Source organism: Haemorhous mexicanus, chromosome 2, assembly GCF_027477595.1.
Source record: "Haemorhous mexicanus isolate bHaeMex1 chromosome 2, bHaeMex1.pri, whole genome shotgun sequence".
Taxonomy (NCBI): Eukaryota; Metazoa; Chordata; class Aves; order Passeriformes; family Fringillidae; genus Haemorhous; species Haemorhous mexicanus.
In genome coordinates, this window is record NC_082342.1 from 97,550,517 (window position 1) to 97,577,648 (window position 27,132).

The 27,132-nt window shown below is 39.5% G+C and overlaps 1 protein-coding gene across 5 annotated transcripts in view; it reads right to left on the reverse strand.

The window, feature by feature from the left end:
- The window catches only part of ARHGEF7 (Rho guanine nucleotide exchange factor 7), a 115,819-nt gene that overhangs the window by 55,462 nt on the left and 33,225 nt on the right, over positions 1-27,132 (reverse strand). For 4 of the 5 annotated variants that reach the window (XM_059839680.1, XM_059839676.1, XM_059839675.1 and 1 more), the window contains exons 3-6: positions 14,752-14,836; positions 12,126-12,256; positions 9,510-9,711; positions 480-568 (exon numbers count right to left, since the gene is read on the reverse strand). In XM_059839680.1, coding sequence (XP_059695663.1) covers positions 480-568; positions 9,510-9,711; positions 12,126-12,256; positions 14,752-14,836 — 507 coding nt within the window. Of the gene's footprint in view, positions 1-479; positions 569-9,509; positions 9,712-12,125; positions 12,257-14,751; positions 14,837-16,873; positions 16,988-27,132 lie in introns of those variants that run through there. The other variant, XM_059839677.1, reaches the window with a different exon arrangement.

Sequence of the window (27,132 nt, forward strand, 5' to 3'; positions counted from 1 at the left end):
TCCTTAGGCTAACAACAGAGTTGATTTACAAGCATCAATACAAAGGAAGCAAATGGAACATTTCGAAATAGTCTCTTATTCAACAAAAAGGACAAAAGTATAATTAATTAGTTTAACACAGCAGAATTTCAGTAATTCATGGAGATTGGTGAACGTTGATGTCACATGTGGGGGGTGGGAGAAAAAAGGAAATTAACAACTAGCAAAACATGAGCATAATATTACATAAAAGCCAATCATTCACTTACTTTAGACTATAATTTTTGCACCATATTAAAGAATCCACATATGTGATATTCTATTAAACTGATAATGATCTCGATTATATGAGAATCCACCAATACCCCTATCTAGTTTTGGTACTTCCTTGCAACACTGCCTTCTTTTTGGTGATTTTTTTTTTTCCAGATAAGAGCATTTAACTAAATGACATTCCACTGTATATAACAGCTCCAATAGAAGAAAAAATGATCACTCACCACATTGTAGTAACTTTTGTTAATTGCAGATGTATCAAAGCCTTTAGGCGGACTCTTCAATGTACCTGATTTGGGGGAGACTGGTTTTTCTGAAATTCAAGACATTTTGGGGTCAATGGGGTGCAATTTCACAGCTCAACACTAGAGGTCAAACAAACTGCTTTAAAATATTTATCAAGATACAGTGAAAATGGTGCTTCACTGAGAAACATACATAATTGTACTTGAAATTACTGGCAAAGAATCAGTATGTTCACAATGAATGAAACTCCAGCCTCACTGAAGGCAAGCAGAAAAACTGCCATTTTTCCTGGAACCAGAAAGGCAGTTAATAAAATTTGCTCTACCAAATTTATTTTTCAGAAACACGATGTTGTCAGAGACTGCAATTAAAAAAAACAAACAAGTAAAAAAAATCAGTAACAGGCATTTCCCAACCATATACACACTTTCAAACAAAAGTAATATTAAGTTTCAATATTGATTTAACAAACTTTGTGAAAGCAAGTGACCAATCAAAAACTGAAGACTCCAGAAGAGAGACATTACACTCAGTCTCAAAATAAGATTCAAAACACAGTACTAGTGAAGTGACTTACCTTATGCCCAGGAAATCATCTTTTAAAACAAATTATCTTTTGCTATTAATGAAGAATAAAATAAAAATGCTTATACACTTGAGAACAAGGTTCTTTATAAAAATAAATCCTTCCTATAACCCATAGGGAATCTATCCCTCAGTAATGCATGCTCTTCCTGGAAGGGCAACATTAATTTGCAAGATCAAAACAACAGTCCTGAGAGTTACCCAAGTGCTGGCCCAGATCAGAGAGACAGAGAAAACACACTCCCCTGAAGCCTTCAGTCCAACCACTACCACTCCTCTAAGACAATTACAGAGGAGCAAACATGGGGTGAGAGAAAATAAAAAGCAACATGCTGCATGCTGCAGAAACAGCAAATAAGATTTGCAGCATCTCTTCTTGATCTCTCACACTTGATTGGGCACTCAACCAACTGAGAATGCTGGTGAGACTGTGTTTATCAGGACATTTTGGTGCTTTGGTTTGTCTCTTTCTGTATGTTTTTTTAAATAATCAGGCTTCTCTAATATGCAAATGTCAAATAAGCATTTGAGTACTTTGCATCCAAGCCATAAAACAGCAAATTGTCAACTGAACTGCCCCAAACAAAACCACAGAAGCATCACCAAAACATACCTACTGAAGGCTCTACATTTATTTTAAAAGCAAGCTCCTGTTTCAAACACATTTTAATAAAGATATATGAATAATTTAAGTCTAGTTTACCTGATACCTCAGGCTAAGAATAAATTATGCAAGCCCCAAACACCTCTGCAGGAGAAACCCAGTCAGCCAAGCTAAGGGCCAACTATGGAAAATTCCCATGGACAGCAGAGCTGACCAGGGAAGCACTATCATAAGCAGAACACTCCCTGTGGTACCAGCCTCTCCTGAGCAATTTAGGGCTTCTTCAGGCTTCCAGCTGCAGCCCAGGGATGATGCCAGCTCAAGCAAGCTGACTCCAGGTGCAGATCACCCTTTCATCTCCAGTACCAGGACAGCCTGGCAGGCCAGAGGCTTTAGCTAACAGCCCACGAAGAGCAGCTCAGGCCCCATAAGCCCACAGATGCAAGTACCTTTAAGGGAATTTGCTCTGTATTGCAGTGGAACACCCCTCAAAGAAGCTAATCTAAAAATAAAATAAAGTCTTAAAACTGCCAAACATGTGCAAAGAAAAAAAAAAAAAATCCTCCTTACCACATTCAGGGATGACAGTCAAACCCTTTTGGTTAATATCCCCTGCCTAGCCAGCCCACGTCAGATCTAAGCTGACACACAGCACAAAAACTGTTAGACCCAGCAGTTATCCAGCTGGGAACACTGATGCTCTCAGCCACCAGCCCTGCAATGCATATGTGCTCTGCTATACAGCCAAGTAATCCCAAATGACAGGACTCCTCCCACCCCCTTAGAACCAAGCTGTAAACTCAAGCAGATTTGCCATCAAACTCTCAGTGTGAAAAGACCCAAAATCACCTCACATGTATGGCCACTCATTTATATACTCATCTATAATGCTTCTCTATATGGGACAATTAAAATTCTTTTCTTTGTACTGAATGATGAAAATGATGTCATTCCCACAAACGTGGTAATTTGCTTTCACTCTCTGTGAAGCTCTTGAATTTATCCTACAATTTATAGTGACTTTCAGGTTCACTAAATACCTAAAGGTTTATTAATCATGTGCCAAAAATCATGAAAGGAAAAACCAGAGTTATTTAAGGATAAAAGTAAATGTTTGTCACAGAATTTATCATAATACAGATGTCTTGAAAGGAGGAACAAGAGTTATTTAAGGATAAAGGTAAATACTTGTCACTGAATTTATCATAATACAGATGGCTGACCATTGTTAAGCTGGCTGATCATGGAATTCTGTTCTTTGTTATTTTAAAGGGTGCAAAAATACCTCTCTTCGCTTAAGCTGCTGAAGAAAGTCAGAGGTTTTTTTGCTGAAACACACAGAATCATTTATATAGCCAGCTGTTCAGCTGCTTCAGTCATCCATCAGAGACACTCACATGTCCAAATTCAGATTTAAAGACAGGATAGAAAGAAAGAATCACACATTCATATAATTTTGCCCAAACAGTCATAATCAACATTTAGCTTTAAAAATGTAAAGGCCATTTCTATTGCAGAAACACAGAATCAGACACAGCAAATTAGTCCATCTGTCTATCATGTCTGGTATTCTGCCTCCAAGCAGTGCCTTGCTTCATAATGAGGAAGAAGAAACAGTCTTGCTGCAATTAGCTTATTGCACAATGCATTACAGAGAAGAAAATCCTGATCTTGAGCATAAGAAATCGTTTTCTTTGTTTATGCTAAGTTAAGTGTCATTTATTATCCTTGGTAATAGAACATTAGAGTATTTTGCAAACAGAGCATATTTCATTAAACATTTCAAGGAGGTACCACCCCTACTCAGCACTCTATGACTTTATGAAGCCCATGGGTTTTTGAAACATCAGCAAAACCCTGGAACCTTGCCCACTCCACAGAGGCTCTATTTCTCAAAGCTCTGGAGGAGAGACCTGAACCAGACACCAGCTTTTCCCACACAGATTTTTGCATCTCCCTACTTTTCTCCAGCCACAATGTGCATCCCTTATATTAACACTGAAAGCACAGTGAAAATGGCTCAGTGTATGATCAAATCCAAAGCTGGCAGGCATCTGCTCAAGTACAGGAAGAGATGGTATCCTGCTGGTGACTGAAACCAAGAGCTAAGTTCCCACTGTCCATCTCTCTTGTGATCAAAGCACCACATTAAATGCCTTCAGCCACACTTGATAATGCATTGTCTAGTGGCAAACCAGATGGACTTCACTGAACAGATCATCTTTGGGAGGAGAATGAGGGTAGCACAGGCTTTTAACATTACTTTTCCAGCAAATAATTATCCTCAGTGGAAGCAACTGCTTTTATAGCCTTCCCCTAAGTGGTGTAAGATGGCACAAACTCCCTAAAATTAAGTTACTTTATTCTTTACAAATGTCTATTTATTGGCTGTAAAAAGACAATTCACCCAATCCTTCCCAATGCTGTTTCTTTCTATTTTAACTTGCATGCCTTCACATTACCTGACACATTCCCACATTCTCTTTCTTCTGGCATGTCTTCAGTTTATACCATATTCATTTTCATGCAACATTCTACTTTGTGCTACTCCACAGAGAATTTATTCCCTTCAGAACATACTTTACTAAAGCACTTTGACCCTACTGCTACAGAACACCCCCAAGTGTTTCTGCACTTACTGCGCCGTGGGGCGTGATCGAGATAAAAAGATCTGATTTGGGTTATTTCCTCCCACATTAGGGGAGGAAAGATGTGTCAACAAGAACACCAAAAGCTGTGTGGTCCCCATCAGCCAAGTGCAACAAGCAAGCTCCATCTTCCTAGACTAATCAGTTCAAGTCCAGCATCAGGAGGGCAGACCTAAACCCGCTGCCAGGTCTCAAGAGGGCTCAGGCACTGCTGCAATGCTCCACTCTGCAATACAGACACTACCAACACTTCTGCCCCAATAGCACTCACTGGTGCCAACCTCTATTTTATTGATGTCTGTAGAGTTGTACTTGACAAGAGAAAACAATACTCCTCTGAGTGTACATGGTTGGGGAGAGAAAAACTAACAAACATTCTTCATGGGATTTTAGTTATTTTTTCCTTTGGGGTTTTTTTTTCCCCAAAGCCCAAAGTGTAATTTTTCCTTACCTCACATACCACAGGACGGAAGCAGCTGGCACTCTACTCCTCCACTATATTCTGACCTTTTCCCCACACTGATTTTGTTTTTTTTAACATCCAACTAAAAGAAACACTGTAATTTATACTGGGCCTGATACCAATAACTGTCAAGAAAGCACAACCAAAGCTAGGGCAGTAATCATATTCTAATTCTTTGCAGAAATTAATGTAAAGTTTGTGACATACCAAATGTAGTTTGTACAAAGCTGTACTCCCTTCTGTGTAATCTCGTGCCATTTAAAGGGATTATGCTTGGACACAACTCAGTAACGGACCATGTGGGGTTTTTAAAATCTGATTAACATCTGACAGTAGCTAAGCAAGTGCATCCCATTCTGGCTAACCACCCTTCTTTTCATTGCAAGGGAGCCCTCAAAACTAGGTCTTCAAATCTCTCTAAGCACCGTGTGAGACAGAAGCAGCACTGTAAAAGACAAGACTCCACCTACACCTTCACCTCTTCCTGTTCCATTTTATGTAAGCAAAAACAACCTCAATAAGGCCACACTGTCAAGTATCTTATCAAGTTCACACATTATTTTCTACCCTCTGTCACATGTAATAGTAGAGCAGGATAAAACCAAAATCCTTTCATTTAGAAGTACTTCCTGACTAGGGATCAAAGAATATTTAAAAACATAAGATGTTAGAAGGTTTGAAAAGGGAAATGAAAACAAGGGGAGGGAGAGAGAAATGGACCTTTTTTTTGAAGTTCAGAGTGTAGGCATGTACCTGAATAGAAAACAGTACTTTTCTTTTTTTTTTTTTTTTTTTTTTCATATTTGATCATAACTACCACAACTTTAAACAAATCCTCTTTTTCTCCTTGGGTCAGGGAGGGGGACAGAATAAATATACACTCAAAAGCAAAACAAAAACAGTTTTCTATCTCAACCAAATTTATCTTACCCCCAAAATAGCCATTGTCCAGCCTATGAAAATGAAATACTGTGCTTTGCTCACCAATCTCAGTATGTGTCCTACAAGCACTTGTAGCTCACCTCATTAGCATTGTGTGCTAACTCTAATCACCCAGGCACAGCTAAACCAACAAGTTACAGCCATGGCACAACCACTGTGAGATACCTTAGCATGTGATATTCTCTCTCTGCTGGTGCAATTTATGTAATGCAGCTTACTTTTCTTCTAAACACTTTAACAAATCAATGTGGGTAAAGAGTGTTCCATTCCACACATCTCTTTCTTCCCTTCCTCGAATATATAACTTCAGAGCCACTGTAAAAGCTAAGATTACATATCTACAGGTTTTTTACACTAGAGGATTTTAATTTAGAACAAAAAATCAATTTATCTAAACATCTAATGCCTATGAAGTTTGTGAGAATTAAAACAAAAACACACATGCATAAAAAACTTCACTCTCTTCTTTCAGTCAATTTGCAGAAGTCAGGTTACATCAGACTGAGGAGATTTAATTTAGTGAAACCCAGGAGCTTTAGTCGTGTCCTGGGAGCTCTCCATAGAATGCATCATCCTATACAGAATTTTAAAGTATTTACAGTATTTTTAGCTACATTTCAGAGAAGAAAGAAGCCTAGAGTGATACTCCCAATGCCAGACCATTTTACAGAGTATGTTGAAAACAAATGAGATGTCCAGGAGGAACATTTTTTTCAGAGAGACCTTAATCAAGAGCATGTATTTCAAAAATCCTATCTGGATCTTTTTTAAAATCAATCTATTGTAACACTGATAGAAAACACATTTTGAATTTGAGCTAGCAAGGCTGCAAGTTCTCCTAAGAGCTTTTAAAATATGTAAGGCAAAAAAGAGCACTTTTATATTTCAAGCTCATGCTTAAGGCATAAAGGCACTTAAAACACTTCTGAATTAGGGAAATCCTGAAGTGAGGTGTATATATAGTTACTAGGAAATAAAGAAAAGTGGGCAGTGTAAGATTACCAACTCAAGAAATGCCAACTCTCCTAATGAAGACAAACTAAGAGCAGGGACACAGGAAGGCAACAGAAATTACATTTAACTTAGATGAAGAGTCTCATGAACACCCACCTATTCAAACAACTTCAGCGCTTTGTAACAAACAGCATTAAAACTTTGTTTCCACAAGGACAGCAGAACAAAGAAAGTCCAGCAGCAGGACAGTGACAATGCATTTGGTTACAGAAGGGAGGAGAATTCCAGAAAAGTCCTCTCTTTAGGATCTTCAACAATATCCATAAAGCAAAACTTAGTTGAGAATAGAAATGCCCATAACAAGTTTCATGGAAACAAGCAATAAAATAAAAGAAACAGTGCAGCAAATTACAACAATGGACTTCAAGTAAGAAGAATCCAGTAAACTTAAAAATATGCATAAAAAAAATGAAGCCCCACTAGTAACAACATAAGCAGAATAGGCTCTCAAGAATGATAATTCCTTTAAAAGTTAGTGGCACGCCAAAGAAAGAACAGAAAAAGGGGATGCTAACTGACACGGAGCAAGTATCACCAATATATACACTGACCACAATCACACAAAAAGAAGCAAAAGTAAGCAGAAGTCAGGTCACCTTACAACACAACTCACATTTACAATACAACTAACATGGTCATGAGGATAGTAGCAACAAAGCATCCCACAGCATGCATACATACATGAAGGGGTAAAGCTAATCTGCAACTCCACAATTACTGACACATTAAGAAGCTCTTGGTATGTCATGCTTCCTTCTACCACCCCCCATCCTCCCCACAAATAAAGTCAACTCCAGACAACTCAAACATATACCTACAAATGCATAAAAGCAGGTTAAAATTACTATTTTGATAAATTACACAGTGCTGAATTGATAGTATGAGAACTACCTATATCCATATCTGAAACCAGAGAGGACAAGTGAAGTTCCACAAAGTGCTGGAAAAAGCCAAATACAGTAATTTTAAAATGGAGAAGGAAAACAGAGAAAGCTAGTAGCTACAGCTCAGTCATTTCAACTTGGTAATACTCAATGAACTAAGCTTCCTCAGAAGAGAAAAGCTTGGGCACAAACAGAAGAAACTTCCATAGAAGAAACTGAACATATGAGACAGCAGTCCAAGAATGCAAGAAGTCTTGCAGAAGCCACAAGGGATAAACTGTTGTGGCAGAGAGAATACACCTAAAAGTGGAGGGAAAAGGATTTGGAAGAATTTTCTTCTGAGGGCAAGAAGTGAAAGTAAAAACCATGTCAGCCCCAGGGATCAGACAGGGCTGCAAGGAGTCACAAGCATCAGACTGCACTTGGCACTACAGCTTGTCCCTTCCTACTTACTTCACCCAAGTGCAGCATTCTTAATAAAATAAAAACCACTCAATTCTGGTTACTGGCAACTTCTGGCTCTTGGATGTTAAAGCATTTCTATTCTGGAGCTTAATTGCCTACCTAGGTTCCAGGAGCTGGAGGAAGTCAAAACGGATGAAATTCAAACAAAATCTCTGCATCAATGATTTAAATGAATAACAATGAGACAAGAGGGTCATCATGGCTGATGCTAAAACACTACAAACCAAAAACAGGCTTCAAGAATTGCTTCTCAGGATAAATTGCATCTGAGGGATCTCCAAAAAACATTAAAACATTAAAGCCAAGTCTTACATTGTGACTATGTCTGGGAGAAGCTGGTTGAAATGGAAAATGAAGCTGTAGAGATCTAAGACTAGCATTTTGCAAAAGATTGGAGATATTAAATCAAGGAAGAAAATAAGAGGATGCAACCAAAGGAGAAAAGCTAAGTTTTAAAATGGACTTTTGCTCCCACAACCTCACTGCAATCAGACATCTGAATAGCTGCCTCATAATGGGGGGAAGAAAAAAAAAAAAAAATGCCAAAGACTTTAGCACAGCCCCAAAAGATGTGTTTTCACTCGAGCTGTAACAAAGGAAACAGTGGTATTTTTACCCAGAGACCCTGGGTAATTTTATCCTACCAGGCTTATCCCTAATCTCTGAAATTAAGCCAAGACATGGGGTAAAAAAAGGAAATAAAGGAGACTGAGAAATTATGTCACCCACAGCAATATCCTAGTGGATTCAAAAGGAATGTTACTTCTGATATTCAGATAACATTTACAGAAGGCACTTTGACTGTATAAAGTTCAAAATAAAACTTCAGTGGAAGGATGAAGCCTGTATGAAGAAAAGCTGAAGGCACATGAACAAGAAAGAAAAAGAAAAAATCACAAATACATTAGCTTTCAAAAGAAGATTTTGATAGAATTGGGTTTCCTTCCTGCAGTTGTTTACTTCTAAGTAATGGGATGTATTGAGTAAATTTTTGGTAGGTTTCAAGGTTTTTCTTGTTCTTTTTTTTTTTTTTTTGGTTATTTTGTAGGAAATCTCTCACTATTTAAACTAAAAGCACCAATTCAAAGTCTGTCAGCATCTGAGTCAAAATCCCACATTCTAGGAATTCAGACCAAGGAATTGAGAGCAGCCCAAACATGACAGACAAGCAAACAGAATGGGGAGTTTCCTGCACACTTACTGCTAATTCAGAAGCCACTCTATACAGTGAGCTGGGGTGGGGAAGTGCGAGTTCCCAAGCATTAATCATTGCTGTGAATGACCTTCAGTAAATAAAATCAAGCTTAAACAAAAAGCATTAGAAGTTTTAATGAATCAACCAACCATCAACCTCTACCCAAAGCAAGAATTTCTGCAAATATGCTCTCCCCTTCAAAACTCACCATTTGATTTAATTTCTCGTACGTAGTTACTTGGAAACCACCCTGTTTTTCCATTCAAAGTTCCTTCCCACCAGCCTCCTTCTTCCACTCTTGTAACATGAATAATATCACCTTTTGAAAAAGAAAGTTCATCTTCATTTGTCTGTTGAAAATTAAATTTGGCTCTCACCACCAACTGATGGTTGCCGTTATCTGTCATGTCCTAGAAAGAGAAAACAAAGAAAAAAATTATCATTAGAGACTTAAAACAATATTTCCATGAGCAAAACAGAAATGTCCATAAAATGAAAATAGCCTTTGCTCCACACACAACAGTCCCCACACATTTTTACTCAAAAGCCTTTATAAGGTGCAATTTAGCATTTCCAGTATTTCTGTAATTTTTCATCTACAGATTTTTATCAGCCATGGGAGTATATATTTTACTTATTACAGCCCCTCCAAATCAGAAAGGGTTAACAGCTGAAATGAGAATAATTATTGCTCTCACAAAGGAAAAAAAAGAAAAATGTATATATTTTTCTATAACTAGCATAAATTGAAACTGCCTTGGACAACTACAAAGAAACAAAGGCCTTACATTAGAGAGCATTTTCCTAAAATTCTCTGTGCTGCAAGGAGGGAAAACTGAGTTGTGTTTAATTTAATTTTAGATATACCAAGATTTTGCAGCACAAAACCTTTTCCTTTCCTTTTTTTCCTGTAACAGATCAGTTAAGTGGCTTCCACAGCTGAAGGTACAAGTCTCCACGGCCTGCCAAAGGAGGAGTGTTCTTTCACAAAGCCTGTGAAAGAGTTACACAACTTACCTTGACTAAGTACTCCCAAATAATTTCTCTGAAGGCTAGCAAAGCTGGAAGCCTGCAGCAGACTTGCAGCTGTCCATATACACTAGGTATGTATGTATGTCCATTCCCTACCATGGGTGCCAAGGCAGATTATCACTCTGTCCTAACACCTGAATGTTCTTTGAAGTAACTAATTAGTCTTTCAAATTAGTGATTCTCAAACTTATCATTTTGTCCTTGGATGTCAGTTTTGGCTATCTGCACCATTCAAGCATTTCATGAGAGTTTGGGCAAACCTTTATGCTGAATAAGTGCAATACTTGGACGACTTTAAAAACATTGCACTGGAACTGAGAGAATAGCATTACAAATCATGTTTGCCTCTATCATAACCAAGAATCAATACCTGTACAGATAAAAGCATAGCTTAGAGAGAAAATGACTGTGTCAGCAGTCCTAGTCAGCCATCTAGGTGGAAGAATTTCACCTACATATTGCCTGTATAGCTGAGGTGATAAAAAGACCACATGTTGTCACTAGGACAGCTTAATTCATAACCCCAGCAATCATGTTGTTGTATCACAACTTAATATGATTTTCACCAAAGTTAGCAGCTGAGAAACTACAGGAAAATGAGGGCAAACACAACTTTGAAAACATGCACAAAGTCCCAAGACAGTGCAAGTCCCAGTGTTTGACAATTAGATTGGCACATTTTCAAGTGCCTCTGCCTTAATCCTCTGCTGGTACATTATGTGCTTTCATCCTCTCTGTTCAACAAGAGAAAATGTTTTGGTTTGGTAAACGGTAAAAAGCCACAAAATAAGCAGAAGCATTGCACAGTGAGATCAGCTACAAACCCTATGCTCTGCCAGTATGACTTTCCAGCAGAGGAAATGAATACAAACTTGGTGAGAATGGTTCCAAACAGATCATCTACACCAACAAAACCAAACTAGGAATTTCCTGGGTTTGGCCAGTAGCTCTTTCTCCCTCCTTCTTGCACCTCTCTCCTCTAACTTTGCACAGAGCAACTCAGATCACTAAAGTGACAGAAACACTGAAAACTCTGATCACTTCAGAGATCCAGCTAACAGCCAGTCCCACCAATCGCTGCATCTGCAAAACTGAGTGGGCTGTGAACAGCAGAACAGGAGCTCAAATTAGTGGCCTTGGGCAAAAACTTCACAGATAAAACACATTACACACCTAAGAAAGCCATTGATAAAGCAGCTTTCATTAGGGATCTGAACCTTCCTTGCCAACCTTCAGTGACTAAAGGTACATTTTATCACAATTTCCATGAGGTATGCAACCTTGAATTCAGCTGAACTATAAAATGATGGCCCACACAACTCAGTTACCCAAAGGCAAGTTGAAGGATCAACCTTGAAATATAACAGAAAACAGGAACAACTACCGCTACTGCCAAAATTAGAAGTATCACCTTCACAGAGGTTTGAAAAACATTCAATCATCACCCCTAAACTCTGAGAGAAAATGAGATTTTTGCCTTTGGAAAAGCAAGTCCTTACACTGAGAAGAAAGAGACAAATCCATGAAGATACTGTCTATGCAGACAACATGGAGCACTAAAGGAGGAAAAAATAGTTAGAAGTTCACAAAAAGCTGCATGTATTTTGAAACATCATATAAAAAGCTGCAAAAATAAACTCACAGGCTAAAAATACAGAACTGAAAGAGAAGAAACAGTTACTTTTATAGCTACACTATAATTTACTTACATTGTTCATTAAAAAAGAAATGGGGAAAAGAAAGGGGGGGAAAATACCACACCCACAGCATATTTCATTCACACAGAACTTACCAAACTCCGATACTGTCCCTGAAAGAGTTTTGAAGTTCTACTGTGTGAAGACTGGGATCCCAAAGAATCAAAGGATTTTATCCGATGAGATGAGGGACGTGCACATACAGAGTCACTGCCCAGCCCTATGTCTGTAGGAGAGTGGGGAAAAAAATTAAATATTAGAATTTTAACAATCTGCATCTATAACTTCTGCTTATCTCTGTAAAATTCACATGCTTAAAGCAGATTTGACGTATCTGCAGTTACTCAGTAATTTGAGATTCAAAAAATGATAGCAATAAATAATCTAAAATCCTGAGACATCGACAATTTCTTCCCCACACAGACAAGAAAACAACTTGGCCTGTTTGGAGAGAGGAGGGTTAGGGTTGTATTTCTCTATTCCTACTCACTACCAGTCTATTTAAAGGTAATTAACCAGCATCATTTTAGCTAGTAGCCAAGAATTTTGACTGCATACAACTTGCTTGAAGTGAAGCCAGCCACATCTGTTTCTTAGCTCTTCCCACAGCCCCCCATCTCCTTCTCAATTAAAACATTCCTTCCACTGTCTCTTTTCCTACATTCCTTTGCCTCATCTTTTTTTTTTTTTTTTTTTTTTTGCCAACTAAGCTTTTTTTCTTCTTTGGAGGGAGGACTAAGAATAGAAGAAAGGAAAATGCTGCTTCTCAAGTAAACAACACCCTCCCAAAACATTTCCCTTCTTCCATTTGTCTCTCCTCTGAGAAGCACACCCACGTGATATGTTCACCTGAAGGGCTGTGTGCCATCAGGGGCTGCTGGGGTCCCTTGAGGGCTGGGAGGAACCGAGGGAGCAGCAGGACAGGGCTCATCCCACCATCCCAGCCAGGAGTGGGGCAGCTGGGGGCACCAGGGCAGCCCCAGCCCTGGACACTGGGCTGGCATATCCCTGGGATGGGATGCTGCCAGCCAGCGAGGGTGGGGGTGTGTCCTGTGGCTTAGTGAGCCACAGCCAGCCAGGGGCAGCACCAAAAGCAGCTCCCAAGAGACAGGTTCAGTGCTGGCTGCAGCCTCCTTCCTTGATTCCCCCACTCCAGAGACTGATACTTCAATGGAGTGAAAACCCACAGAAGTCCTTCATCAGTAACCATGCCCATTTCTCACATTCCTCATATTGTAGAAGGCCTATCTCAGAAGAACCTGTGTATGCCTGAAATTCTTGCAGAACCACGTGGGGATCTGAAATCCATCTTCCAATACCAGAGCAGAGAGATACAGTCTAAAATGCCTGCTACACAATTACCCAGTTAATGAAAATTGTTTGGAAGAGCAAGAACATTTATGCTTGCTCCTAGGAATGAGACAACACCACAGCTTGCATGTGGTTCTGATTTTTTGTTTCCATACCACCACCACATGCCCCTACCATCAAAGGGATCAGCCCAGGTCCCCTCTAACCAGCTGCAGTTGTGGCTCTTTGACATAGGCCTTAATCCATAGACATCTGGACAAAACAGCCACACTTTTTCTCCACTTTAACAACAGCAAAGGCAGCAATGGCCAGTGTACAGCAGTTTTGAAGATACACTGCACTGGATTGCATTTGCACTTACACATGAGATGAGAGGCAGTATCACCAACTGGTCTAAACAGCTTCAAAGAAGTCAAATGGTATTACTCCATGCCCATTCATTAAAACTAAGATTTGGTTGCAAAACTTAATTTTAAGGGGTGCTTTCTAATGCAAGGAAAAAAAATAACCCACCAAAAGCACAAAGTCTCTCATGAAACAGATGAGAGATTATAAATGTGACAAGATACTTATTAATTATTAATTAAATTAAATTAGTATAATAATTAAAATTAAATCAAGCAACACTTATGCATCACTGGACTTTTCTATCACCTTTTCTTCCTTGCACAAAAACTGACACATATGGTTCAATTTTAGACTCCCTCTCAGACTCTGACCTGATGACCAGTACTGATACTTGCTGCTGATGGTGGAACAGGAAGAAACCAAAAGGGCCAATGCCATCATTTCTTGACTGTCCCTGGGTCCAGCTGGCATAATTTAGCACAGCCTCACCCTACAATGATGGATGGACACCTCTCACCTGTTTGTTACTTCTACAGCTCTTTCCCCTTCCACCAAAGAACTTAAGGTGAGCAGTTCATGACTTCTAGCTGCTAAATGAAGAAAATATGTGGCTTAAGGGATCAAAGACATTGGATATCCTTTTGTTATTGGCAAGAAAGAATAGCACTGGGAAATGTAGGCTGGGGAGGGCAAAAATGTTGCCAAGTTGTTCAAATAGGAGAATGACAGAATGGAGCAAAAGTCAACTTTAGTAGTTCAAACTTGGAGGAAAAAAAAAGAAAACCAATCTAAAAAACAGGCCTTTCTGAAAAACACGATTTTCCTAAATTGCTTGCCAGCTTAAAGGCTTAGCCTTAGCTCTACCACAAAGCTTCCTTCTGCAGAAGACACAACTAGAGACCCCACAGCCACTGCAAAGTTTTAAAAGCATGAACTTCAACAAAAGCTCATTTAAAATACTGCATATGTTCACCTCATCAGGGGTACAACACAGGTATAAATATACACTGATGCAAGGTGAAAGTAGCAGTAAGCCAGCACAAGACAGAGCAGTCTACTTACCTGCAGTCACCTTATTTAAAGCCACAAGAGAGCTAAGAACTTTGCTGAAATTCTGTCCCTGATACAGGTCATTTGCATCAAAAGTCTGAAAAACAACCAAAAAACAAGTAGTTAAGTCATAGAAACAAGCCTTTAAGCTTGTACATACAAACCACAACTGTAGAAGCTATTGCATGAACAAAGTATCAGTCTTTTAGTGGTTGTTATGAACCACTAAAACGGGGCAGGGGGTGGGCCTGGGGGGGGATGGTGGTTCTCCTTAAAAAAAATTTAAAACCCCAGTTTAAATGGAAAGGTAATATAGCAACAGCTGCCGTTGAAAAATAATGAAGAACTGAGAAAACAAAAATATCAAGTACCATTTAAGTTACAAGAATGTTGAATAAAACAATTATCAGAAGACTTCCTAAGACATTTTGGCCAAATAAAAGTTACTGGGTAATATTACTCTTGGCATACTCTTATTTTTCTGTAGCAGTGCACAGGCATTGTACCTGATTTTTCATAATGTACTTTGAAAATAACTGAAAATAGCTACTACAACCTACATGCCATCTCTTTACAAGACACAGAGGAAAACAGCATTCCTGAACATTAATGGATTTTAAAAGAATTAAATTGCTGGACAGGTTAGATCAAGGATGAGCTTTGGGAAGAGAACAGATGAAAGGAGAGGTTCATTTTATTTTTATTTTTTAACTGGTAAGGCAATCCAAACCTTGAATTATCTTGCAGAAAACACTCCAGCAACTTTCAAGCACTGGGTGATGACATTACACATCTGGATTTTTGGGGGGAAAGAGGATATTTTTTTAAAAAAGGAAAATCCCCACAAACCCATATTTGCCTGAGGTAATGGAAACACTCATCCAAAGTCTCATGAAAATAGCTCTTGCAATAGATTCTGCATAGGTTGAAAGAACTCACAGTACTCCTTTGTACAAGACTAGAAAGCTGACAATAAAAGACAGCTGCTGCTGTTCTTCCAACTGATTTAAGAAACAGAAAGATATTTAGTTTTCTACAATGAAGCAGTTTTTATCTAAAAAGTCAACAAAAACCAGTTCACTTTTCTGACAACAGACCCATCCCACAGACACTATCAGAAAGTCCTTACCCAGAAAACAGCCTTCACAGACAGGAGAGGAAAAACTCATAATCCCAGGGGAGAAGCGAGAAAGGAACAAAGAAAGGCCAGTTTAACCCAAGAGAAGCAGAAGTGTTAACAAAAGCTATGAAAGTAACCACAGAAGAGGCTGCCAGACCAGTTCTGACTGGTGATGTAATATCACAGGAAAGGTAGAACAGATTTAGGAAACATTTAATACCTGCATACATTCACATGCTCATCTCTCCCCCCTCGGACTGGGGATCATCTCTGGTCCCAGAGAGCAGCAGTTCTAGCTGGGCTGTACAGGTGCCAACATCCCTCAAGCTTGAGTAGCACTTACACAGCTCAGAAAAGCAATGTCACACAACACACACAGCATCAAGCAGTCAGAACCACACAACACTATACTCCAAGCAGTTATTGCTCACATAAATAAAGTCAAATAACTACTTCAACACGTTTCAACAATAAAAATACTTCTCTTAGTTATTTGAAGTTGTAAGGAGTAAGGAGAGGCACCAGGGAATTGCCTAGATGTGAATTTTGTAAGGTTTTTCCTCAAACACAAGAAATATTAAAAGACTATGTACACAAAAAAGGAAATAAGGAGAAAAAATAATCTGATTTAACAAACAGACATAACAGATTTTATTAACGGCATAATTTAAAGTCAAAACCAGGCTGCTCAAATTGGAGGAAAAAATTAAGCTGCTATGGAACAAGAAAGTATTAAGAGTGTGAAATTTCCATTACTACTACACGCTTATTGTAGTAGTTTTTAAACAAATTTGAAGTGTAAGTAAACTTCAAGTGTGAACAGAATCACAAAAGCCTAACCCTGATCTTAAAAAAATTAAATATATGAAACAGGTCCCCATGTAGAAACCAGAACTGGATCAGAAAAGGACAACACGGGAGAAAGAGAATGACTAAGAAAGGGAAAATTTCAAAAAAGGTTACAAATGATAGCTTAAGCTTACAAAACCTTAAAACAATCCACTTAAATCTCACCTTCATTCTGGATTCTGATGGAGCCAAGAGCTCTCCACAGTCAGGCTAACTTGAGAACAAAAGGTTGAGAGGAAGCCTCGTTTCCTGCTAGGCTCAGACTATAGGGGCTACCAAGAACAACTTGATTGGATCATCCCAACACGTACAGTGCCATAAAAAACCTGTATCCAGGACATGCATCCAGCCTGCTCACAGGAAACAGCACAATGGGAGGATGCAAGAAACATTTGCTTCCTTGTGATTTTACATGAAGCAATTCTGACAGGAAGCCACCCTCAGTAGCTCATGGCCAGTACATTCAGCAGCAGCCTACAATAAAGGGGGAGGGGGACATAACACCCTCCAGAGGGGTCTTCTCCTAACATAGCAAATGTTTAAGAAATAACTAACTTAGAGAGGCAAAAGGTGAGGGGAAAAAACATAAGTGTTCTAAAGTTTTAAGGCTAATTCTTGATTATAAACTCATCTCAAAAAAAAAAGAAAAAACAACAAAAAACTAAAAAAACAAACCAAAAACCAAGGAAATACACAGCCCACAAAAAAAAAAAAAAAACCAAACCACCCACAACACTAAAAAACCCATTAAAAAAAAAAAAAAAAAAAAAAAAACCAAAACCCCAAAAAAACCAAAAGACCCCACCAAAACAAAACAAAACACCAAAAACACCAAGCCCTAACCACTTACACCCTTCTCCCATCTTAGTGGACATTTGTTCATTACACAATATATCTGAAAATTTTGATAGGGTAAGAAAATCAAGTAGCCAGAGAAAACAATCTACTCCAGGTTTCAAGGGAAGTCTGGCTTGCATGTGGCCTGCAATCTTTATTCTGGTAATTATGGACTAAGCAGCTGTAGAACTGACTCTCAAAATTTATGTTCATGCTAAAAAGAGTAACCTTTCATTCAGTGACACTGGATAGCAAACAACCCCCCTCCACCCATACAGCACTCCCAATTCTTTAATTGCAAAAATCAAACCTGGATTTTGAGATCCAAATATCAAGCCAAACTATTTTTATAACACAATATATTACCAAATAACAAGGTCACATACTAAATTACTTCTATAATACTGGCATAACCCACTTTTGTAATCACAGCAGAAGCACAACATGAATTCAAAGCTTCATGTCCCTACAGCTCTAAACCTAAAAAGACAAACACTTCATAATTGCAAAGTAATACCTTTCTAAGATTTGTCTTTTGAACAGCATGCAACAGGTATAAAAAGACATTAAACAAAGCTTTATGGAAAAAAATACTTCCAATACATCCTCAACTTCCAGGCAAACAAAATTTATAACTCTGTAGAGACTCTACGTGTGATGAAATTCACCCACTGGTTCATTCAATCCTTACTTTCCACCAAGAGTCAGATTAAACATTACTAGGAATACAAGAATAAAACCATCATAAATCAGATCAGATGAGGACCAAGCTAAGTCAAATCTTCTGAACAAACTATTTAGCTATACCTTTGCTATGAAATACCATAGAACTGCCCACATGCACATATGCCTCACATAAGCATTATGATGAGAGGAGGAGAATAGGGTGATGCTCAGAGCGATGATGTTTGTCTTCTCAAGTCACCACCAGGAGTGAGGCAGCCTGGCCTTCCTGGAGATTGCTGAACATCTATCTGCCTGCTCATGTGAAGCAATGGATTCACTCCTTGCTCTGCTTCCTGGCACGCACAGCTTCAGCTGTACCCATGACACTGCCCTTATCTCACCTGGGGAGTTCTCTCACCTGTACCCCTCTGAACCTCTTCCCCCACCCCACCAGGGCAGAGTGAGTGTGGCTGCCTGGGGCTGCACCACAACACCACCCCAGTGGATCCCATGTTCTAAAGGCAGAGCAGATCAGGCCAGCAGTGACCTATAAACAGCACTATCAATAACACTCTAGAGCACTCTGGCACTTTTGGTCACTGACTGCCACGGCCTGCCAATTGCCAACCCCCACACACAGATCCTGGCTTCCCTTTGCACACACCACACTAATTCCAAACACACAAGGCTGGCTATATATGCACAACTATATATGCATTTTCTTTCCCCAGGTTTCAATTGGCTACATACTTTATTGGTAACAATTCTATGACCTCTTCCAGGTCATTAATGAAATCTTACATAATGTGGTTGAGTAGCAACAGCAGCAAAACCCCTACAACAAGATATACACTGGATGGTCATTCTCCATTTGGAATTATAATGAAGTTTATTAATAAGCCAGTTTTTAAACTCACTTCATGACAGCCATTTTCACTTTTACATCACTGACATTTCTTCAATACCTTAGAGATTCATTTCATCCACATACTGGCTGTTCAACTACCACATTTACCCTCTGATTCTAAACAAGAATAAACTCTGCATGGATCTGCCTAAACTCCATAACATTAAAAATTAGCTGAATGTATTATTAGGACCATTTTAAGTCATCTAAACCACTAACCATGAGTGGATGGAAACTTGTGTTCAGTGCTTCTATCTAATAGCAATAAGGAAATAAAACTAGCATAACAATGCTTATCCCTCATGTCCCTGCAACAACCAGTACCTACTGAAAGGAAAAAACACTACCAGAGAGCTTGATAAAAGAAAAAGGAAATGAGAAAATAAAGCTGAAAATATATCTGGTGAGAGCAGACTATGGCATGCAGTAAGCCTGCAGCAAGATTCTTTTCTTCAAATCAGTCAGTTTTAAGGCCTCATGTAACCTTCATACTATTTAATTTCCCCCTTCTAGACCTTAAAGTCAGAATCCAGTTATGGAGAAAGTATTTTTAAAATAAAAGGTACTTCACCTGATAAAGCAAAGTCTACAATGGGAGACAGGAAAAAAAAGATGGGGGTGGTTCAGCCAAGCTTTCTTCTGACACACACTTTCTTCAAATATGTCTTCTACAAACCTTAACTTGCTTGTATCCTTAAACCAGCAGAGCATCAGTAAGGTTTTATCTAACAGTCACAGCAGGAAAAGTTCATATTCTGGTGAAGAGCAAAATAGAAACATTTTTCCTTGCTAAACTACTGCCTTGAATATACACAGGTACAGTACACCCAGTGAGTATTAACACTTAAATCATCTGACAAAAACAGGTGACAGCTTTCCTTACAGTACTGCACCACCAGCTGCAGCAGCTGAGGAGCAGCCCAGGCATGTGTGCAGCACAGATGGGGCAGCTGCTGCCAACCTCCCCAGCCAGCCCCAAAAGAAGCTGGAAGCCCTGGGTTGTGTGTACTACAGCAGCAGAACACTTTCCAGCTCGGTGTTGCAGCCTCAGGCCCCCAAAGGCTGAGGAGAACATTGGCTGGCTCAGCCGGAGGAAATGAGAGGAAATGAGCAGAGTGGCCTGACACAGCACAGCGTGACACCACAACGTGTCACCCCACCTGCTCCTGCTGCACACACTGCCGGGCTCTTGGCCATGGCAGCATGAATAAAGAAACGGTAGGGAGAAAAAGCAAGTCATGTTTAGAAACAGGTGATTGCAAAAAGCACCAGGAATCCCAACACCTTTCTTTGTTGTGCCCCAATTCTTGGAGCAGCTGGAAAGAGGATGCCACAGAGGCCATCCACAGTTCACCTTCCAGTGATGACATCTAGTAAACCCAAGCTGAAAAAAAAAGGTAAGCCCAAAAGCAAATCACGGATTTGTTCATTTACTCTCACATTAGGTCAGCTCTAAGCAGGGCTGCAGCTATTATGCAGCAGCTGCTGCTCGAGTTGCATTATCATCTGAAAGCTGCAGCAGTAAAAGGAGAGATAAGAAAAGCAGGGAACTATGACAACTGAGAGGAAAGGAAGGGGTGAGGGGAGAAGAGATGATTACAAATGTTCTGGAAATCTCTATGAAGCATACTGTTGCCCAAATGTAGCACTGTACAGCACAAAGAAAGCTAAAAAAAAAAGTTCTCTTTCAAAAATTAAGAGTAAGATATAAGGAAAGGTTTGAAAATAACTGGAAGAACAGACCTGCAGTACATGATTTCTGTGCCATTTGGTAACATTTCACAAGAGAAACATCAGTGGCAAAGAATAAATAAAACTTAAGAGGTGGTCTGGAATAAATTTTGCTGCTCTTATAAACCTGTTCCTCAAAAGTAAAAACCTGTACTAAAACACCATCTCACCTAGAAAGCTTTAATTCCTGCAACTAGTAATGCTTTAATTCCTGAACTAGCAATACTTTTAAGACATAACATGTTATCTACAAAAGCAAGCAAAACCAGCTGTAAACATGTATATGGAAGTTTGTAGTGTCTGTGTGCACATGTCTGTGTGCATGCATCCAGTTACACATTTTAAACACAAATCCAAAGAGGACAAAGGTTCAAAAAACCTGGTTTAGAATCCTAAAGCTTTCCAGCTCCAAGAATTTTTTGCCCAAACTCAGACACATCAGAGCACTAAGGATTCTACAGAGCATTAATTTCAAATACTAAACAACAATTTTACCTAAGAAAGTGCTTCAAAGTAAACTTCTCGCATACACAACCTAGCTTTCATCAATGCAAGCAAAAATATCATTTAAAAAAAAGAAACACAAAGAAATGCTGTGTTTCCTTTTGGAGATGAACTGTACAATTCCTCAAGCTTTCAAAACCTGTTTTTAGAATGTAATACTGCAAGTTAGTATCCTCAAATGAATTCTTTTGTAAGATGTCACAGAATTTTGTATTTTTGAGCATAAACACCAACTACTTTGCTAGTAGTAGCAAAGCAAGATGTAATTTAAAAAGCACAAATAGAAAGATTAGCACTGCCTACACTTCTGTAAGTAAGAAAACATAAGAACAAGCCTATTCCAAATTTCTACCTGCACAGCAAAACAAAAGTTACATTTATTACATCTTCATCCTAAAACACCTTCAAATTGCTTTGTAGGTTTTGGTTTATAGATGAAATCACAAAGTGATAATCTCAGCTGACAGAGAAAGAGATTCAGTAGCACACAGTATTAATACACAATTGAGTAACATGGCTTAAGGAAGCTCACACTTCTAGAACTACAGGCCAAAATAAAAGTTGTTGGAATTAAATTACCAAAGAAAATTTGATCAGGACACTGAAGCTGAGGCATTGCAGTTCTTGCCAATGTAACAGGTTACACCTACATGCTTGGCTGAAACAGCAATTGCATAAGCACCTTCTAGTGCCAATGAAGAGAGGCACCTCAACAGGAAAATTGGCCAGAAACATACCCTGAGAAATTCAGGTTATTCAGCCAGCAAAACCCATCTCTTCCTGGTATATACAAACAACCATGTATGCTAGTCTCCTAAAATAAATCAGGAAACACAGATGTGGAAATGCAGGCCAAAATGCAAAGGGAATACTGTGTCCCAGTAAGAAGACACACAACATTGAGAAAAAGAAAAAACAAGTATACATTTGGAAATACAGACAGCTCTGCTATCAAGCAGAGTAAGCAGTTAGCGATAAAAATGGTGAAACTTAATTTTCACTAGTAACTGCACCAGGCAGACATTGCCAGTACATCTTATAAACAAAAACATGGTTAAATAGATATTTTCTTGAGAAAACCACATGAGCAAGGTAAAGGATTTTCCTAAATGAAAGACTGTAGAGAAGGACAGCAGGTCTTACTAGGTCTTCTAGGTCTTACTACTCTTGCCCCAACCCTACCCATCACAAGAACAAAGCCAACAAGTACTCCAGGACTGTGATGCTGATTCTGAGAGCAGACACATCTACTTCATGAAACCAGTGGCTGCTTTTATGAAGAGTCCATTAAAGATCAATGTCACATGAGAAAGCCTGTGAAGTCAGTTTTTAGGGCTGCCTACAAGCCAGATGCTGGTAATCTGAGTACATTTGTCAACAACTTGCAATTACAAAAAACCAGAAGATCTGGAAGATCTTTTGGTCTTCCAAGCCCATGTGATGTCTGTAACACTATCAACTGGGCACCTTCCCAAGACTACAACCCCTCTTAGACATGAACAACAGCAAGTAAGAGGAGTAGCTGGTCCCTCGAGGGGCTGCACTGCTTTTTAAATCACAGTATTAGGTTATGATTTTGGAAGCTCCTCCTCAATTCCACAGCTCCTGCTACTTCAGACTCTGTTGGGCACTTAAATCCTTTCAGCAACCTCATTCAACACGGACATGATGGAGATCATAGGCCTTCCTGAGTTTCAGTTTAAAGCATGTCTGTAGTGCCCTGTAGTACTAGTGCTAGCTCACAGATCAGTGTCCCACCTTCTCCTCCATAATCCATAGATGAATGTCAAACTTTACTTGAAAGTTACTGCAACAGACTCTGTAAACTGTTCCCATTTTAGAGAAGAAACATATATTATGGCATCCTCATTTTCATACATTCACAATTTCTTTCTGACTTTTCTTTTTTTTCCTCAGTAGTAAGTTAAAAAGAAACAAATTATGAAAAAGCCTTAATGATTAAGAACAATCTAAAAAAAGTTCTCTGGCACAAACTCCTGACCAAGGCTTCATGCTAACTAAAAGTATGGAAGCACTGAAAAGGAAAACTGACCTGAAACAGATCAGTCACAGTGGAAATCAAAATCACACAAGAGCAACAATGACAGTGATTAAGACTACCAAAACAGGATGCCCAAAGGGCCTGGCCAGGGTCTGGAAGTAGTTAATGAACATAAGCACTCAGAATGAAATCATCTCCTTCCCAATGGCTGAACTGAGTAGTGACACAATAAATATTTTAAGGCTCAGATTAAACCAGTTCCTAGGAAAGAGGAAGTTGATATATTCAGGAAATTTTCAACTAGGTTTCAAATGTTATGAAGGGAGAGTCTGCTTCTGGCATACTTGAATTTTAGATTTATTTTCTCAAATAAAACAAAAGTACACATCAGCTAAACTGTGAACATCTCCATACTCTTACCTAAAAACACAGGAAGGATGGCTTGCCACAACTGATTTCAGATGCCTTCTGTCTAAATGCATGTTCTGCCAACATTTCTCAACTAATTACTGAAGTATCAGCTTAGTTTCAAAAGCCATGCTGTATGGAAAGATAAAGAGAGGCCTATACAATGAAGCAAAAAGCTTAATTTATATAATGAAAACTTTTGAGAGGAAAAAAAAACCCCAAACCTAGGAAAGCCTGCTTCCAAAACAGGGATTGTTACCTGCAATCCAAATCTCCATTTGCAATCCAAGTACCACAGGCACACACAGTAGGATTGCTGAGACAGACTTGACTCAGAACAGCAGTGTTCAGAGACACAGGCATGCCCAGAGCGTGCCAGAGAGCAAGAGCTGGAGGTGGGTGAAAGGAGGCATCTTATTGCAAAAGATTTTATACTACATGAGGTTATCATCTCCCTCCTAAAATAGTCTGCTGGCTGCTTTACTACACTACCACGTGCTCCAACCACAATTTAAATGCCATCACATGCTCACATTTCATCTGGAACAAATGTGTGCAGTCAAGTGATCAGATGATGCAGGGATTCAGCATCAATGGAGAATGAACTACGGACAGAGCACGAGCCAGAAGCACAGAACCACTGACCTCAAGCGTGCTTATTTCCCCCACTGCTTTATCAGCTTGGGAGTGTCTTTCTGCTGTGTGCACACATACTTTTTAAAACAAACATATTAACAAAAGACAGGAAAATCCTTGTAGCATTAAGTATGTACTAGTAGAAAAAAGGAAAAAAATGAATGCTACACCCCTCTGGTAAGAAGGGATTTAATCAAAAATCTCAATTACTTCCTTAATACACTGTGGAAAGTGCCAAAAATTAAGAATAAAGGCTTACTCAATTTTCATATAGCTTGTTGAAACTTTCATTTAATTTAGAATCACAAAATGGAAAAGAAGTAATTCTCAAGCAGTTAGCAGAAATGAACAAGCCCCAAAACCAACACTTCACGTTTCAACTACAGTAAATTAATTTCAATGCTTCCCTTTTAAAAATTGACTGAAGAACACAAAGCAGTACACAAATCCCTGAGCTACAGCTCCTCCCCAGCAAGCCCTTTTCCCTCCCTAGGTTGCTATTATGACTCCAGCCAGTACAAATAATCTTTAAAAAGGGGCCTAGGGCTGGATCTCTCCCTCTCTCACAGGTACGTGCAACAATGTGATCCAGCATCCTTCACCATCTATTAACACTCATTTTGAAGGAGAGGGCACAGGACTTTATCCAGGGAGCAGGGACAAGGCTCACCATCACCTGCTGCAGTGACCAACCCCTCCTGCTGTGGCAGCCCCAGGGCACAGTGTCTTTGGCCAAGGAAGAGAGGAAGATGAAACTGAAGCCCATATAATGAAACAGCCTGTAAGCTGAGGGCATCCAGCAGCTGCCAGGCCAGCAGACAAGCCATCTCTCTGAAGGACCAGTCAGACACCTCAGGGAGAGACATGCAGCACATGTCTAGGTAAAACCATTCCTGCTCTGGATCTGCAAGCTCACAGATCAGTGCAAGATTTCAGGAGTAAAATCTCCCACACCTTCTCTCACACCACCTTATACACTTTTCACTCGGGGTGGCCATTAAAGTGAACTTGCAGAAAACTAATCCAGCAAGTAGAAATTAAAACTTCACATTTATGGGCATATCTATAAACATTTCCACATTCCAAACTAATAAAAGATGCCCTCTAGCAAGTTACAAGCAACCACAAAAATTCAATCCACACCAATTTCACTTACTCATAGTGAAGTCCAGGAATTCAATTGGAAAGAAATAAAGATAATTCCCTTTAAGAAATTAGCTATTGCAAGAGTTTGATAGTTCTGATTCATCAGGTGATACACTATATGATGGGCCTGGGTAGCCAAGCTGACAAGGGCAGCTAGAGGTGATACTGTGAGCAGTCAGGCCCAACAGTTTATCTTAATTCCTTCTTAAACAGTCTCATCTCCACAGTCCAGGGTTCCCCCAGCCTCGTCACCTCCCCCACTGCAGATACCTCAACTTCAGTGCCCTCTCCAAAACACAACCACTCCCACTCCAACCTGCACAGAACAGAGTCCCCTCTCCAGCATCTCGCTGGCAACACACGCTGCCTCGCCCGTGCTGCCTGGGTCCCGATCCAGAAAGCACATCCTGGGTTTCCTACAGCCACTGAACACAGCAAGCCTCAGCCACCCTCGGATCAATGGCAGCCATACAGAGACATCCTCATCCTGTCACCGGAATGACCACCTGAATGCAGGCACCCAAAGCTGAGGAGTCCAGGCCCGTGGTGGTTGATGCCCTGCTTGGCCGGGAATGTGTCTGTCCACAGGCAAGAGAGCCTGGAATCTGGTGCAAGACTCAGGTGTGCTACCTTGTCCTTTCACAAGTTACACCAGTTCAGTGACTGGCAAAGATTGCTTTGGTGTGAGCCCTTTTGGTAATGTAAGTGCTGCTCCTCGACAGCAAGCATTTCTAGCAGAAGGCCACACACTCCTCCAAGCAGCAGCTAGGGATGCCATCTGTGGAACCAGGACAAGCACTTCAGAAAAATCAGCGACAGCCTATTCAGGCCCAAAACCTGCATCTCAAATTTGCCAATAAGGAAGAATACAGAAAGAAAAATATGATATAGCAATACTTCATCAAGGTTTTTTCCCAACCATTTGTCTCAGGGACTATCTGCATCTAAAGGTCTTAAATGGATTTTTTAGATTTCTATAGTCACTTCGTAAATGATGCAATTTCAACTTGTACAAAAACCACAGAAATCATTTGCACAATTGGTTACAGGGTGAAGAATCACTTCCTTTCATTTGTTATGACCTTGCCAATTGCTTGGCTTTTCCTGAGTAACCCTTAGCTCCTGTACAAAGAGAAATAGAAAATAACCTTTCCACTTTCTCCATGCTGCCTGTTACCAAGATCCTATTGATCTCACAAACTCATCTCTTCTGTTGACAGAAAACTCAATTTATCTGCACCTCACACGGACTCAATTCCTTCATTTTCTTGTAACAAGTTCTGTTAAGTCTTGAAATGGCAGACTATTCCATTTCCTTTAAATACAGCATTTCTACCAGGCACTGCTGTAAATACAATTCATCTTGATGCTAGAATTCACAGAATAGTGAGTGGCCATGACACCTGTCAGTAAAAGAACTCAGACACTAAATTGAAATTTTAACTACAGCAAGCAACATAATACTTGGCACAGCCTCAGCAGCAGAGGAATGGAAGGCAGAAAACATGAACCAAGACTTGTAAGATCAAGGAAGGAAAGAAGAGAAGAAGTCCAGAGATCTATAGACCAGTAAAGCAAATGCCTAAG